The 15327-nt window shown below is 39.6% G+C and overlaps 1 protein-coding gene across 3 annotated transcripts in view; it reads left to right on the top strand.

The window, feature by feature from the left end:
• The window catches only part of LOC143302319 (uncharacterized), a 55081-nt gene extending 41749 nt beyond the window's left edge, over positions 1-13332 (top strand). For all 3 annotated transcript variants that reach the window (XM_076616935.1, XM_076616951.1, XM_076616943.1), the window contains exons 19-24: positions 502-684; positions 1776-1867; positions 3110-3258; positions 5688-5833; positions 7023-7206; positions 7500-13332. In XM_076616935.1, the coding sequence (XP_076473050.1) occupies positions 502-684; positions 1776-1867; positions 3110-3258; positions 5688-5833; positions 7023-7206; positions 7500-7786 (1041 nt within the window). In that variant the 3' untranslated portion in view covers positions 7787-13332. The remainder of the gene's footprint in view (positions 1-501; positions 685-1775; positions 1868-3109; positions 3259-5687; positions 5834-7022; positions 7207-7499) is intronic.
• The last annotated feature ends 1995 nt before the right edge of the window (positions 13333-15327 follow it).

Genomic DNA, 15327 nt, shown 5'->3' with positions numbered 1-15327 from the left:
TGAGGCCACGTTAACAAGTTGTGTCCTTGGGAAAGGCTCTTTACTCTTATTTTCTTCACTCCAACCAGGTGTGAGGCCACGTTAACAAGTTGTGTCCTTGGGAAAGGCTCTTTACTTCTGTTTTCTTCTCTCCAACCAGGTGTGAGGCCACGTTAACAAGTTGTGTCCTTGGGAAAGGCTCTTTACTCCTGTTTTCTTCTCTCCAACCAGGTGTGAGGCCACGTTAACAAGTTGTGTCCTTGGGAAAGGCTCTTTACTCCTGTTTTCTTCTCTCCAACCAGGTGTGAAGCCACGTTAACATATTGTGTCCTTGGGAAAGGCTCTTTACTCCTGTTTTCTTCACTCCAACCAGGTGTGAGGCCCCATTAAAGCATTGCATCCTTAAGAAAGGCACTTTACTCCTATTTTCTTCACACCAACCAGGTGTGAATGGGTACTGATGGCTATGAAAGGCTGTGGGACCTTTAACCTTTAACTTTTTAACCTTGATTTCTGTGACAGAAAAACACAATCATCATGGGCTGTAAGGCCAAGACGGTGGACATCACCCTCAACTACACCCTGGGGAAGATCACCATGCACGGTTTCCGTGACAACATCGCCCAGATCCCCCTCCATCGCACCCTGAAGGACGCTGAAGAGGATGTGAACATGAAACAGAATGCCAACTTGTTGCAGCAGCAGGTTTGTTGTGTGTGTGTAGGTGTGTGAAAAGGGGGGTGGTTTGAGTGTGTTTATGAGGATTTGTGCAGGTGCGTGTGTGTGTGGGAGAGAGAAGTCGAGAGTTGGGGGGTGTTGATGAGGATGTGTGCAGGTGTGTGTGTGTGTGTGTGTGTGTGTGTGTGTGTGTGTGTGTGTGTGCTTGCTTGCATTGTTGTTTGTGTTGTGGTTCTTATTCACAATTTATTGTTGTCTTTCATTAAAAGTGATATCAGACAAAAATAGCAGAGGCTGGAGCTAGAAGGGTGGTGGTGGTGTTATCAGTAAAAATAATATTAGGCACACCAAAAAAACCCATCGTTTTACTTCTGTTTTTTTATACTAAGGGTAACACTAGCCATAGAAAAATATCAGTTTTACTTCTGTTTACTAAGAATGATTTTCGAAACACAGAAATATCAGTTTTACTTCTTATTATTAAGAATATAAGGCATACAAAGAAGGGGTATGTGGAAGTTGCCCATGGGCATTTTTTTGGTTTTGTATGCCTTTTATTATATATAATTTTGTGTATATAGAAACTGATATTAAACAATTGATTAATAATTTACTTTTGTGCACAGGTTTTTTGTGTTGTTTTTTTAATCCTCTGGCAAAGCAGTTATGGGACAGTCAACATAGGAGACATGTCCTAGGTTTATGTGCAAGAACATGACTGTACTTTGTTTCATTTTTTTTTTTCTGTTGGTTTTTTTCCCCCCAGGTTCCACAAGATTGATATTGAAAGTATTTTCAGTCCTGATACGGGACAACAATGACCATGATGATACAGTGCTTATATGGCATTAGCACCCTAAATAGTAGGCTCTAACTTGAAACCATACAAATACAAAAGTGTATGATGGAACAGAGACTTATGAAGAAGACATACAAGGAAAACAACAACATATAGGCCCTACACCAAGACAATAGTACAGATTGTAAATATACAAACCATCACACCGAAAATGATGAATGGATGTGATTCTGTAGGTAAAGACGTTGCTGTTTGTTTTGAGAGCAGCAGATTGAAGGGCGCAGTTCTTTGATGTCTCGGGTGGTCTGGAATGCTGCAGGTGCAGTGGAGCAGTGTTGAGATTGCAGAGGATGGGGAGCACCTGGTGCCCTATGACCCATGCAACAACTACAGGATTGAGATGGCTTACCGGTCAGTAACCTCCTGTGTGTGTGTGTCCCACCAGTGGTGTGAATGTTTATGTGACTGTATTTGTTGCTGCTTTTTCAACAATAAAAGGAAGAAAAAAAAAGAATGAAAAACAAATGCGTGTGTGTGGGGAAGTGTGGGAGTGTGCATGCATGTGTGTGTGTAAGTGTGTTTTTGTTTGTGTGTGTGTGCGTGTGTGTGTGTGTGTTTAAATTATTATTTTTATTTATTTTTTTATTTTTTTTTTTCAAGTTTTTGCGCCTTATACATATTATTATTATTAGTAGTAGTAGTTCTTTTTATGTATTTATCTATTATTTATTTATTTATATATTTATTTTATTTATTTATTTATTTTTTATATATATATATATATATATATATTTTTTTTTTTTTTTCTCTCAAGGCCTGACTAAGCGCGTTGGGTTACGCTGCTGGTCAGGCATCTGCTTGGCAGATGTGGTGTAGCGTATATGGATTTGTCCGAACGCAGTGATGCCTCCTTGAGCTACTGAAACTGAAGCTGAATGTGAACTTCATGTGTGTGTCTGTGAATAGATGCTCACTCATAGACTTATTTGAACTCGCACACATTGACGTGGCCCCATCAAGAACAGCAAGGAATGAGTGATAACCACTGACAAGAGCAACGTGTGTGTGTGTGTGTGTGTGCGTGTGTGTGTGTGCGTGTGTGTGTGCACGCGCTTGTGTTCGCATGTGCATGTTTGTGTGCTAGAGTGAGTACATCCACACGTACCTATGAACACATGTGAACTCACTTGGCATGATGTGGCTGGATCAAGAACGGGGAGGAAAAAGTGATGATCTTGGACGCAGCAATGTGTATGTGTGTGAGCATGTGTGCACGCATGTTTGTGCATGCATATTTGCATGAATGTGTGAGAATTACCTCGTGTGTGTGAATGTATGTGCACACCCCATAGACACCCGTGAACTCAAATGGCACGTCAACAAGTCCCTGACACAAGAGCAGTTAGGAGAGCAATGTGTGTGTTTGTGCATGCGTGCGTTCGTGTTTGTGCATGAGTGTTTGCATATGTTTCTGACTGAGTATAGCACCAGTGGGGAGACATGTCTTTGAGAAGGGGAAGAGGGAGGAGAAAGTGATTATCACAGATGGTAGCAGCATGTTTGTGTGTGGGTTTGCATTCATGTGTGTGAGTGAATGTATGCACCCTAGGGTACTTGTGCACTGAGGCAGTGTTGACGTGTCCCTGACAACAGGAAGGGCGATGAGAAGGTGATGATCACGGATGCGGGTAACACGGCGTACATTGTGAACTTTGCGCGGATGGAGGAGATTCTGGAGAACACCACGGACGGGGATGATGACGTCGTTCCCATGATGGTCATCCGGCAGGACAAGATCAACAGTAAGACCCTCCTCCTCTCTTGTTGAGTGTGTGTGTTAAGTGTGTGTGTTGTCTAAAATCAAATTAATGACCAACAAACTCAAACACACACACACACACACACACACACACACACACACACACACTTGCAGTTGTACTAACACTCACACCACACCTCTCCACACCTAACCTCACCTCACCACACCACATCACTCCACACCTCACCTCTGCACACCTAACCTCACCTCACCACACCACACCACTCCACACCTCACCTCTGCACACCTCACCTCACCTCACCACTCCACTCCACACCTCACCTCACCATACACCACGCCACACTGCACACAACACACACGCATACAAAACACATACACACCACACACGCAACACACATAAACAGAACATGCACACATGCATGTGCACACATGCACACAAACATGCATGCACGCACTACTTGCTGTAGCTGTGAGCTGCCTCTTTACTTTGTATGGGTGACCAGACACCCGAAGTTCCAGCGTGTGTAGGAAAAGGCTTAGACTCTATGAGTGGTATGGGTGACTGGCCACCCACAATGTCTGGCCTGTGAGAGAAAACATTGATGCTGCTTTGTGAGGCATGGGAGACTAGTCACCCACAGTCTCTGGTGAGGGATATACAAAATTTCATTATTCATCAAACAAAACACCACCATTTTGGGTATGCAAAAATCATAAATGGACAAAGTCATCAAATTTCAGTTAAATTAACTGACTGAGTTATGAAGATTTAAAAGAAAGTGTGGGTAATGTATTACCCACGAGGTACTGTGAAGGTTAGCAGTGTTGAATCAAACATCGAGTCATAACAGTGTGTAGAATTTTGAAGTGGAAAGAGCGAAGCTTATAAGTGTTGTTCGTTGTGATCTTTTATGTTTATTTTCATCAAAGTATGATTGAGTTTCTAGTAGAGACTACCAAGTGTGACAGGTGGCACCAAGTGTTGGGTCAAAATTCAGTTTTCAGACACAGGTAAGGTGCATGCAGCAGGGGTCAGATCTGGGTTAAAAAAAATAAAAGGTTTTACCTTACAGACTAGTACTTACGTTATCATCATAAACTGGGTGCTGGTGGCTAAACTATCCTTTCAGTATTTCCAGCGTATCTTCTGAAACGTTCATTTTTTCCAACATTTCTAATAAAATGTTCAGTATATTCAGTATTTCTCATTAAATGTTCAACATTTCCACGATGTCTCCTGAAATATTCCGTATTTCCAGTATGTCTTCTGAAACATTCAATATTTCCAGTATATATCCTGAAGCATTCAGTATTTCTCATTAAATGTTCAACATTTCCACAATGTCTCCTGAAATATTCAATATTTCCGGTATGTTTCTGGAAGCATTCAATAGTTCCATGATGTCACCAGAAACATTTAATAGTTTCAGTATATCTCCTGAAATTTTCTATATTTCCAGTATGTTTCCCACAGCATTCAGTGTTTCCAGTATGTCTCATGAAACACTCAGTATTTTATGTGTCTCCTGAAACATTCCTTATTTCCAATGTGTCTCCTGAAACATTCCTTATTTCCAGTGTGTCTCCTGAAACATTCCTTATTTCCAATGTGTCTCCTGAAACATTCCTTATTTCCAGTATGTCTCCTGAAACATTCCCTATTTCCAATGTGTCTCCTGAAACATTCCCTATTTCCAATATATCTCCTGAAATTTTCCTTATTTCCAATATGCCTCCAGAAATTTTCCTTATTTCCAATATGTCTCCTGAAATTTTCCTATTTCCAATGTGTCTCCTGAAACATTCCTTATTTCCAATATGTCTCCTGAAATTTTCCGTATTTCCAATATGTCTCCTGAAATTTTCCGTATTTCTAGTATGTCTGAAACATTCCTTATTTCCAGTATGTTTTCTGAAATATTCAATATTTCCAGTATGTCTCCTGAAATATTCAATATTTCCAGTATGTCTCCCGAAACATTCCTTATTTCCAATATGTCTCCTGAAATTTTTGGTATTTCCAATATGTCTCCTGAAATTTTCCGTATTTCTAGTATGTCTAACGTATTTCTAGTATGTCTGAAACATTCCTTATTTCCAGTATGTTTTCTGAAATATTCAATATTTCCAGTATGTCTCCTGAAATATTCAACATTCCTTAGGTCCAGTTTGTTTTCTGAAATATTCAATATTACCAGTATGTCTCCTGAAATATTTAATATTACCAGTATGTCTCCTGAAATATTCAATATTTCCAGTGTGTCTCCTGAAATATTCAATATTTCCAGTATGTCTCCTCTCTCTTTAATACCCTTGGTTAGAACTGGCAAGAGGTTCACAATTGGTGAGAGATTTGCCTGTGCAGCTGCTTTTAACCCCATCATTAACATTGCCACATTATGTCTTCGGGGATCTGAGTGTCCTCAATTATTGGAGTTCTGTGTTCCGCAGAACTGGATGTCCCACCACCTCAGAAGTGGACACCGATGAAGGAAGATCTGGATGTCGTGATGTTGAGTCCATCATCTGAAGAATACACCGGTGCGGTGGAAATCTTCATGAAAAGTCTGGAGATGCCCAGTGCAAAAATTGTGAAAGTAAGGGAATTGTGATGTCAGTGGAATTGTGAAGTACAGGGAATTGTGAAATTAATGGATTTGTGAATTTAACAAAACTGTGAAAATAATGGAAATGTGAAGTGAAGAGATTTGTGAAGATAATGGAATTGTGAAGCAAACAGAATGGTGAAGGTCACAGAATTACAAAGGCCACAGAATTTTGCAGGTCACAGAACTATGATTTTAAGTATGAAAGAACAGATGGTAAGGGTTCTTCATTATCCACTTATTACATGCAGCACTCAGGACCTTGGTTTAACATTGTTACCTGAAAGACTGGCAGCTGGGCCACTGCTCATGTTGCAGTGGAGGAAGGAATGAAAGTCATGGTCTGTGTAGGAATCAAGTTGTATTTTTTGTATTTGTATTTTGTATTTCTTTTTATCACAACAGATTTCTCTGTGTGAAATTTGGGCTGCTCTCCCCAGGGAGAGCGCATCGCTGTACTACAGCGCCACCCATTTTTTTTTGTATTTTTCCTGCGTGCAGTTTTATTTGTTTTTCCTATTGACGTGGATTTTTCTACAGAATTTTGCCAGGAACAACCCTTTTGTTGCCATGGGTTCTTTTACGTGCACTATGTGCGTGCTGCACACGGGACCTCGGTTTATGTCTCATCCGAATGACTAAGTTCATGGCAACATCCAGATTGTCCGTCATTCTGGAACAGACCCACATCTTGCAATACGGTGGAGGGACGATATGGGGTGTTGACCAGGAATTGCGTTCCTAGTTGTTTTGTTGTATGATTATTTTTGGGACAAACTGCCATTCTCAGTCTGTCAGGTGGTTCAGTTTAAAAAGTCACTCAAAACATGGCACTTCCTTTCTGCCTACTGTCGCATTGGCTAATGTCTTTCTTGGATTTGTGCTGTGTGTGTGCGTGTGTATGTGTTTGTGTGTGGACATGCTTGTTTTTGTATGGTATGTTGTACTTGAGTGCATTTTTATTTGTGCGTGTAGCTGGTACTGTAAATGCCATGAGCTGTCAGACTGAGCTCCTGCTGTGGGAGGTGTGAGTGTCAATCTGCTCAGTCTTATTATTTCCAGATATTTCTAAATCGCATAACTCTAGATCACTGTGTGCTTTACACTGACAACAACCCCCTTCCCCCACCCACCCCCACATAACTCCTTCACTTGACAGACTTGGGGTGCATGTGTGCAGATTGAGCGCATCCAGAACCTGACGCTGTACAAGCAGTACCACGCCATGAAGCGACAGATGGAGAGCGCCCTGAAGAGCGACAAGAAGCACTGTGAGCGCTCCCGCCTGTGGCACGGCACCAAGGAAGATGCTGTCCAGGGCATCGTCAAGTACGGCTTCAACCGCAGCTACAGCGACTTGGCCAGTGAGTGGACAGAGCCTTTCTGGAACTTACTTACACACTTGTATGGTGGGGGATGGATGGTGGGTCTAAAATAAGAAAACGATTTTCTTAAAATTTTCTTCTTTTTCATTTTATATTTTATCATTTTTATTGATGGGCTTCTTCACTTCATCTTCTTGATAAAAATTCTGTTAACTCCTTCATTCATTTATTTATTATATTCATTCATTCACTTAATCTTCAGGATAAAGTTTTATTTTAATTCATTTATTTTACTACTTTTTCTTTTTTTCTTCTTTTCCCCCATCTCATAGAATGCGCCTACGGCCAGGGGGCCTACTTCGCTGTCTCAGCGTCCTACTCCAGCCGCAACGAGTATGCGGTGGCCAGCCAGACAACGAAGGAGCGCAGCATGTTCATGTGCCGAGTGCTGGTAGGAGAGTACCGCAAGGGAGACAAGTCCATGCGCACGCCGCCAGAGGTCTCCCCGGGGCAGCGCTGCCACAGCACAGTGGACGATGAGCAGTCGCCGCAGATCTTCGTCACCTACAGCGATGTGCAGGCCTACCCTGATTACCGCATCGTGTTTAAGGACAACTGAACGGCGGCGCTGTATGTTTTGTTTGTTTGTCTGGTCACAGGTTGTTGTGTTGGTGTTGTGGCATGTTGTGGTGGTGTTGTGCATTTTTGTGTATGTGTTGTGTCATTGTGTGTTGTGTCATGGCGAGTTGTGTTGTGTCATAGGATGTTGTGTCATGGGGTGTCACGTCACGGCGTGTCATGTCATGTCATGTCTTAGTGTCATGTCACAGTGTATACTGTCATTTCATGGCATGTCTGGTTTCATGTTGTGTGTCATTGAGTGTTGTGTCACAGTGTGTCATGTCATGGTGTACGTCATGTCACTGTGTGTTGTTACACATCATGGTGTGTAGTGTTGGTGAACTGAATGGGAAAAATACTGCTGGGTGTGCCATTTCCTGTGGCATACAGACAGAACAAAAGTGGAAAACGTTTTTGAAAGAGGAAAAAGTCAGTATTTGTCAGTAGTTGTTTTTCCCTGAAGATTGTACAGAACTTAAGCCATTTTAAGGCAATCTTTTGACTGTAATTTCTGTTAGTGTGTCATTTTTAATCATACACAGCATCCTTTTGATTGTGTATTTACAGTTTCTGTTTTAACTGGAGAATCCAGTCCTTCTCCCTTCCTTACAATGAGTGCACCAACCCCGACATACACCCATCCCCCATTAATGCTCCCACCCACCCCCCCACCCCCTCCCCCCAAAAATGGTAAGGTTTTCATTGCATGACCAAAAAAAACAAAACAAAACAAAAAAACAACAACAACCTAAAACAAAAAAAGTATGTTTATGTAGAATCCAACACAGGAAACAAAAGATTGAAAGTTGTGGTTTCCAGCCCATTGGTTTTGTCATTTCTCTTTATATATATATATATATTCATATTAATTTTTGTTATTTGTTTATGTTTGTTTATTTGTTATCATTGTATTCTTTTTTTTTCTGGTTCCTTTTTGATTTGTGTTTTCTCTTTGTGTTAACCTGCACATTTGAAACATTCCACAGAAAAAAAATTCCCTACAACTTAAATCCAGAACTTATGGATTTTTTTTCACATTTAGAACCCCCACCCCCACCCCACCCCCAAAAAAAACAAAACAAAAAAAACAACAAAAACAACAACAAACAAACAAAAAACAGAAACAAACAAACCAAAAAAAAAAAAAAATATATATATATATATATAGGGGGAGTCGGAAGTAGAAATTCCATATCAGGTTTTTATATTTTGTGCAAAATTTTGATGTGAGTTTTGATAGGTTTTGCAGGTGCTGATTCTGAATGAAAACCCCCTGTGGTTTTTGTGGGAGCGGACAAGATGATCATTGTAAAAAGATACTCATGATGGCGCATTGTAATGATGTTCATCATCATCATCATCATCATCATCATCATAATGATAATAATAAGAATGTATATGGCACCTTTCTGTTTGAAACATGCTCACTTGTGTTGAAAATGTGAAACCATTGCTTTGTTGTTTCTTTTTGCAATGTTTTTACTAAATTTGGAATGGCAATGTCAACACAAAAATCTGTATGTGAAGGAAAAGAGATGTGCATAGCTGACCTGTTCCTGACAGCTGACCGCTGGTGGCTAGCTGTTGTTTTTTTTCTGCCTGGGAGGTGCATCTTGTGGGCATGTCTTCGTGCTTTTAGTTTGAGCTTTTATGTGCTTGCAAGGAATTTTTATTTTTATTTTTATTTTTTTATAAAGATAATGTCTGAAGTCTGTTGTCGGTGGCCACAGCAATGTGGCAGCCTCTTTCGGCTTGCGCGATTGGGAAAAAATGTTTTCATCTCCCTCTCTTTTTCTCTGGCCTGAGGGATTCATCAACATTTATGCTTTGATTTGTTGGTGTATATGGGAACAGAATCTAAGGAAAATAAATATTTGAGTTTTGAGCCGTTGCTGGTAGTCTGTTAAGCACTATGAAATGAACAAGCAAAATGGGGAAATATGCATGTTACTTTTTTCTTGTTATTAGCAGTGGTCATCATGTGATGTGAAAAGTATCAGCCTGTACGTGCTACCTGCGTCACAAAAACTGAAAAAGTGTCAAAACTGTTTCCTTACCATCCTGCCCCACCCCCCCATCCATGGTGGATTGAATGCAGCAGAGTGGAACACCACATTTCGGTTCATACAAGAGTGATTTCTTTTGGTAACAACATGTTAAATTATTCATTAGGTTGTACAGCACATTTGATCAATTATTCTCAAGCTTGGTTAATTCCATGGAACTAAATTTCAACAATGTATTACCTTAGTGATGTAACTTTTAACTAACATGATGTGTTTTTTTTGCATCATGTAAATTCATTTAATCATTAATTCATTAGGTGCAGGTGAGAAATAGGCATAATTGTAAAACGAAGTAATACGAGGGAAAGTGGACTGACATCAAAGAGAAAATATTACTTATATCATAATGCAATGGAGGAAACTTTGAGTTAAAGAAATGGCATCAAAGTGAAAATGAAGACAACATGAAACAAAACAAATGGACAAATTAAGGAACAGACACCTTTTGAATAATGTTCAACTGATGAAATGCCAGAAAATTAAACACAGAAGAAAACAGATAAGTCCTGTACCTTAAGGTTGTGAGTGAGCCCAGTACCCTTTGTCATGTGGAGGTTTTCTCTGACATCATAAAGCATTGATGGTGAGGTCCACATCGACTGGCTCGTTTGTGAAAAAGGTAGTGACATCCAGAGCCATTGACTCATGGCAGAAGAAGTCATTTTCACATTGTTCATCACTGTCACCTTTCAGGACTGTTTTGGGCTAGAATACTGTTTAGCATGTAGTTTTAGAGTCAAAAGTCTTTTTTTGTTGTATGTTTACATTTATATATATATATAGATTTATAGACACACACACACACACACACACACACACATATATATATATATATATATAATTCATGCACTCCTCTTTGAATGCCATTGGAGAAGCGAATTATGCTGTCAGTCCTGTGAAGGATAATAAGGAGTGAAAATTCCTGACTATTTGAATGGAACTGGGCTCAAAATTAAAAGATTGCTTGTCTTGTACAAAGTAAGTGGTATTTTCAGCTTCTGGAAACGTCCTGGTTTAATGTGCATGTTTGAACATGACTGAATGTGTGTCCAGTTTTCTCTGCCTTCTTAGAATGCTTTGTTTTGAAGGGTCTGTGAGATTCATTTTGAGGTAGTTGTTTTGTTATTGACTCACTTGTGTAAACAAAGTGAGTATGTTTTAACCCGGTGTTCGGTTGTCTGTGTGTGTGTGTCCGTGGTAAACTTTAACATTGACATTTTCTCTGCAACTACTTTGTCAGTTGACACCAAATTTGGCATAAAAATAGGAAAAATTCAGTTCTTTCTAGTCATCTTGTTTAAAACAATGTTGCACCTCTGGGATGGGCACAAAAAATTTTTTTTTAAAAGAAGCCTAATTATATGCAAACTGCATTTACTGTTATATTTATATTTTTTGTATTCTCTAAACTTGGCACTTTGACCTCTTATTCTGACACAACAACAAGAGGAGTCATTATTATAATTTTTTGTTCAAACAGGAACTTCTTTTGCTAAGCATGGAATTTTTATTTATTTTGCAAACGTTTTGGTGCAGATAGTAAAAAAGGGAAATTACTCTAATTAATGCTAGGGGACTTAATTTATCACAAGTGAGTCTTGAAGGCCTTGCCTCTCTTGTTTTTACTTTTGTTTTTACTTTTTTGTTTTTCTTGTAATTGTTGTTACTAGAACATTTTCAGCCCAACTAGGGCCCTATATTGGTACTAAATTCTTGCATGTGAGTGCACAAAATGTTTTTAATTACACATACTTAACCGTGACCCACTAGTGCAGACTCCGGCAAGGGTCTGATTCCTGTCCTGTGCAAACTACTACCCGCCTAGGCGGAGTAAAGTAGCTACAGCCAATAACCTCCGTGAGTAGGTTACCTCCCCTTTGCAGCCCTGACTAGCGCCCTTTTTTCCGGCAGCCATCTTGACTCCTGCTCCTGTGCAGTCTGCACTAGTGGGTCATGGTAAGTATGTTACTTAAACATAATTTTAGGAAGAAAATTTCCTTTGAATGTGCGTATTATTTGCTTGTGATATGTAACCCCATACTGACTGGTGTTTGTCTTCTTTTAGTTTTTTGTCCCCTCTTTTTGTGAGGATCATTCTTTTGAAGAAAAAAAAAAGGAACGTGCTCTGGACTAATCATGGACAGTACAAAAATAAAGCTTTTAATGTTTTGTATAAATTTCAAAAATCGTAAACAGACTTTGATTTCACATACTTTTGGGGCGTGAATATGTTTCTGAGATCACTAAATTTTGGACATTCCATTACAAAATGAAATTAATCTCCAGTTAAATTCATGTCACTGACTCTGCAAATGCTCATTTCTAATGGGGTGTGATGTTGCCTGCCAAATTCAGTTGGTAATTTATGACAACTACATCTGAACTGAAATAAAGAAATGACATGTGTCTGGCAGGTGAAAAAACATTTATTTCTCTTTTTCAAATTCAGTTTTAAAAAAATCATAAAATGAACATATTGATTCACTCCAATTTTGAATACAGACATCTTGCAGTTCTAGTCTGACACACTGGCATACCATTTGATTGGAAAAAGATGGTGATTCCCAGACACAATTGAATCCTGCATCAACCAAACTGTTTTTAATACAGTTAAGCTATGGTGGAGTTACAAAAACCTTTTTATGTAATTCATACAAATTGTTATACATTTTACTGGAATATTTCTGTGAGCAGTCCACACACACATATTGTGGAATTTTCAGAAATGAACAGGCTGATCACATTACTTGAGAACAAAAAGATCGAACATTTTCTGTTAAGATGCAAGTCCCTATGTGTCTATGGTCTATCTTGTAACTTAAATGGAAAATTTTCTGTCCAAATGTAAGTCCCTTTGTGTCCGAGTGGTTCTTTAGCAACTTTGCAAGCACAATCATCCCAAGGATACATGCATCAAATTAACACGGCAGGTATCTGTATCTCTTAGCCTGGTTAACACCAGGATACATAATGAAAGTACCACCTTGTCAAGTAGTCCCAAACCTGAATGGACCTGCATAGCAGCATCTTCATCATCCCCATCATCATCCCCATCATTATCCAAATAAGAAAACAAAAATGTCCCAACTTTAGTTTATTAGCATTTTTGAGAAAGAAAATTCAGACCTACCCTAGCCAGGTTGTCTCTCCAAGTTATCCAAAACTTCCTCAGAGTAATGCTTTGAATTTATAGCAACCCTGCATTACGCAGTCACCTGTTTATTCAGACTTCCAGAATCATCTTCTCCTCCTTAACTCTTAACAGTCACTTGGATGCAAAACAGAAGAACTGCTCACGAGATTTCGCCAGGTTTTTCGGTTGTGTGTCAAAGCCCAGGTCTTTTCACAGTTCCTGAATATTCCCATAAAAGAATTCTTGGCTTAGAACTCCGGATATGTAAGGAAAGATTGTAAAATTATTCAGACTTTGTTTTTGTATTCAAGCTTGCAGTTCCATATAAACAAAACGTGTGTATTATGAATTGTCTTGATTTGGTTTTTCTGGTTATGTTTGTTTGCTGTGTGTGGATAGTAATCAACATTGTAGTCTGAATAAATAGGTTTTGGGATGCACAGGAGAGAGAGAGAGAGAGGGGGGGGGGCGGGGGGGGGGGGGGGGGGGGGGAAGAAAACAGAGATCTGATATTTATTTGGTTGGAATTATATTATCAGCAAAAATCATTTACACACACACACACACTAAAAACACAGAAATATCCAATCACCACAAAAACACAATTTTTTTTTTAATTTTGGGAGAAAACATCTTCAACGACAAAAAAAAGGACTTCATATACATATATACACAAACATATATATATATATATATATATATATATAAAACAACAGACCACGAAACAATAGAAAACACCTTCATTGGGGAAAATTATATATATATATATATATATATATATATATATATATATATAACGACAAAATACATTTCAGTCTTAGATGTTTCATATTACGTACAAACATCAAAATTGTATCATGTTAAACACCACAAGTCATCCATATAACAGAAAAAATCTCTGTCATAATAGGAACACTCATTCAACGATATTGACATTCTTGTGTCCTGACCTTTTGAATGAGAGAGGAGGAGAGAGAGAGGGGTGGCGTGGGAGTATATATATATATATATATATATATATATATATATATATATATATATATATATATATATATATATATATATATATAATGTCAAGGGTGGAATAAGCCAATTCCATTAAATGTACAAATGATTTTTAAACTAAACTGAACATAATTTCATGTGAAGTCGAACTTATCATCACCACAAAATTCTTTGTTTTTTCTGGTCCTGTCCTCCTTTAACTCCATAACAACACACACACACACACACACACACACATATATATATCCTTTTTGCATCGTCACATGGCCATAAGTCATATTTGACGGAGATTTTTCTTTACTGAATGTCTGTACCCTTTTCAGAAATTTGCCAATTGGCCCAACACTCTCTCATGTGCATGTGCACACACAAACTATGAACATATACACACTCAAGACACTGACAAGCACACAGGCATTCACACTTTCAATGACACACCTTTCAAAGTGCCTCTAAGTCTCAGTCCACTCACCTTAATTTTCATCCATCAATAGATTATGAAATTCGTGTTCTTCCTCTCCCTACCCCATTCCACAATTAAGTGTTGATACGTTGATCAAAACGTTTCATCAATGATCAACAACAGCAGGCGCTTTGGACTCACCATCAGCCTCAGCAAGACCGAGTCCATGTACCAACCAGCTAGCTCACAGAACGCCAGTGCCTGCCCCCCACCTGCAATCAAGATCAATGACACAGAGATCAAGTCAGTCGACAAGTTTAGCTACCTGGGCAGCACCCTATGCAGCAACGGAGCCCTTGATGCAGAAGTGACGCTGTGCATCGCCAAGGCCAGCTCCGCCTTTGGCAGACTCAACGGGCTGTGGAACAACAAAGGCATCAGACTCAGCACCAAAATCAAAACCTACAGAGCTGTTGTGCTGACCACCTTGTTGTACTGCTGTAAAACAGACGACGTATCGCCGTCACATTCAACAACTCGAGCAGTTTCACCAGAGATGCCCACGAAAGATCCTCGTCATAAAGTGGCAAGACAGGGTCTCCAACCTCCAGGTCCTAGAGAGGAGCGGCCTGCCCAGCATCGAAAGCCTGCTGATCCAGTGCCAACTACGCTGGACAGGACACGTTGTCCGCATGACAGACAGCAGGATCCCGAAGATGCTCTTGTATGGCCAGATGAAGGAAGACCACCGCGAACTTGGAAGACCCTGCAAGTGCTTCAAGGACACCTTGAAGACAAGCCTCAAAGCCTGTGACATAGAAATCACTTCCTGGGAAACTGATGCCCTTGACCGCTCTCGCTGGAGGATGCTGTGCTCTAGTGGCATAAAGACGTTTGAAAACAAGAGAATGCTGGCCATTATGGAGAAGCGT

The sequence above is a fragment of the Babylonia areolata genome, chromosome 2, assembly GCF_041734735.1.
Source record: "Babylonia areolata isolate BAREFJ2019XMU chromosome 2, ASM4173473v1, whole genome shotgun sequence".
In the NCBI taxonomy this organism is placed as follows: domain Eukaryota; kingdom Metazoa; phylum Mollusca; class Gastropoda; order Neogastropoda; family Buccinidae; genus Babylonia; species Babylonia areolata.
The sequence above is the reverse complement of the archived record's forward strand: the minus strand, read 5'-3'. Positions and strand labels throughout refer to the sequence as shown.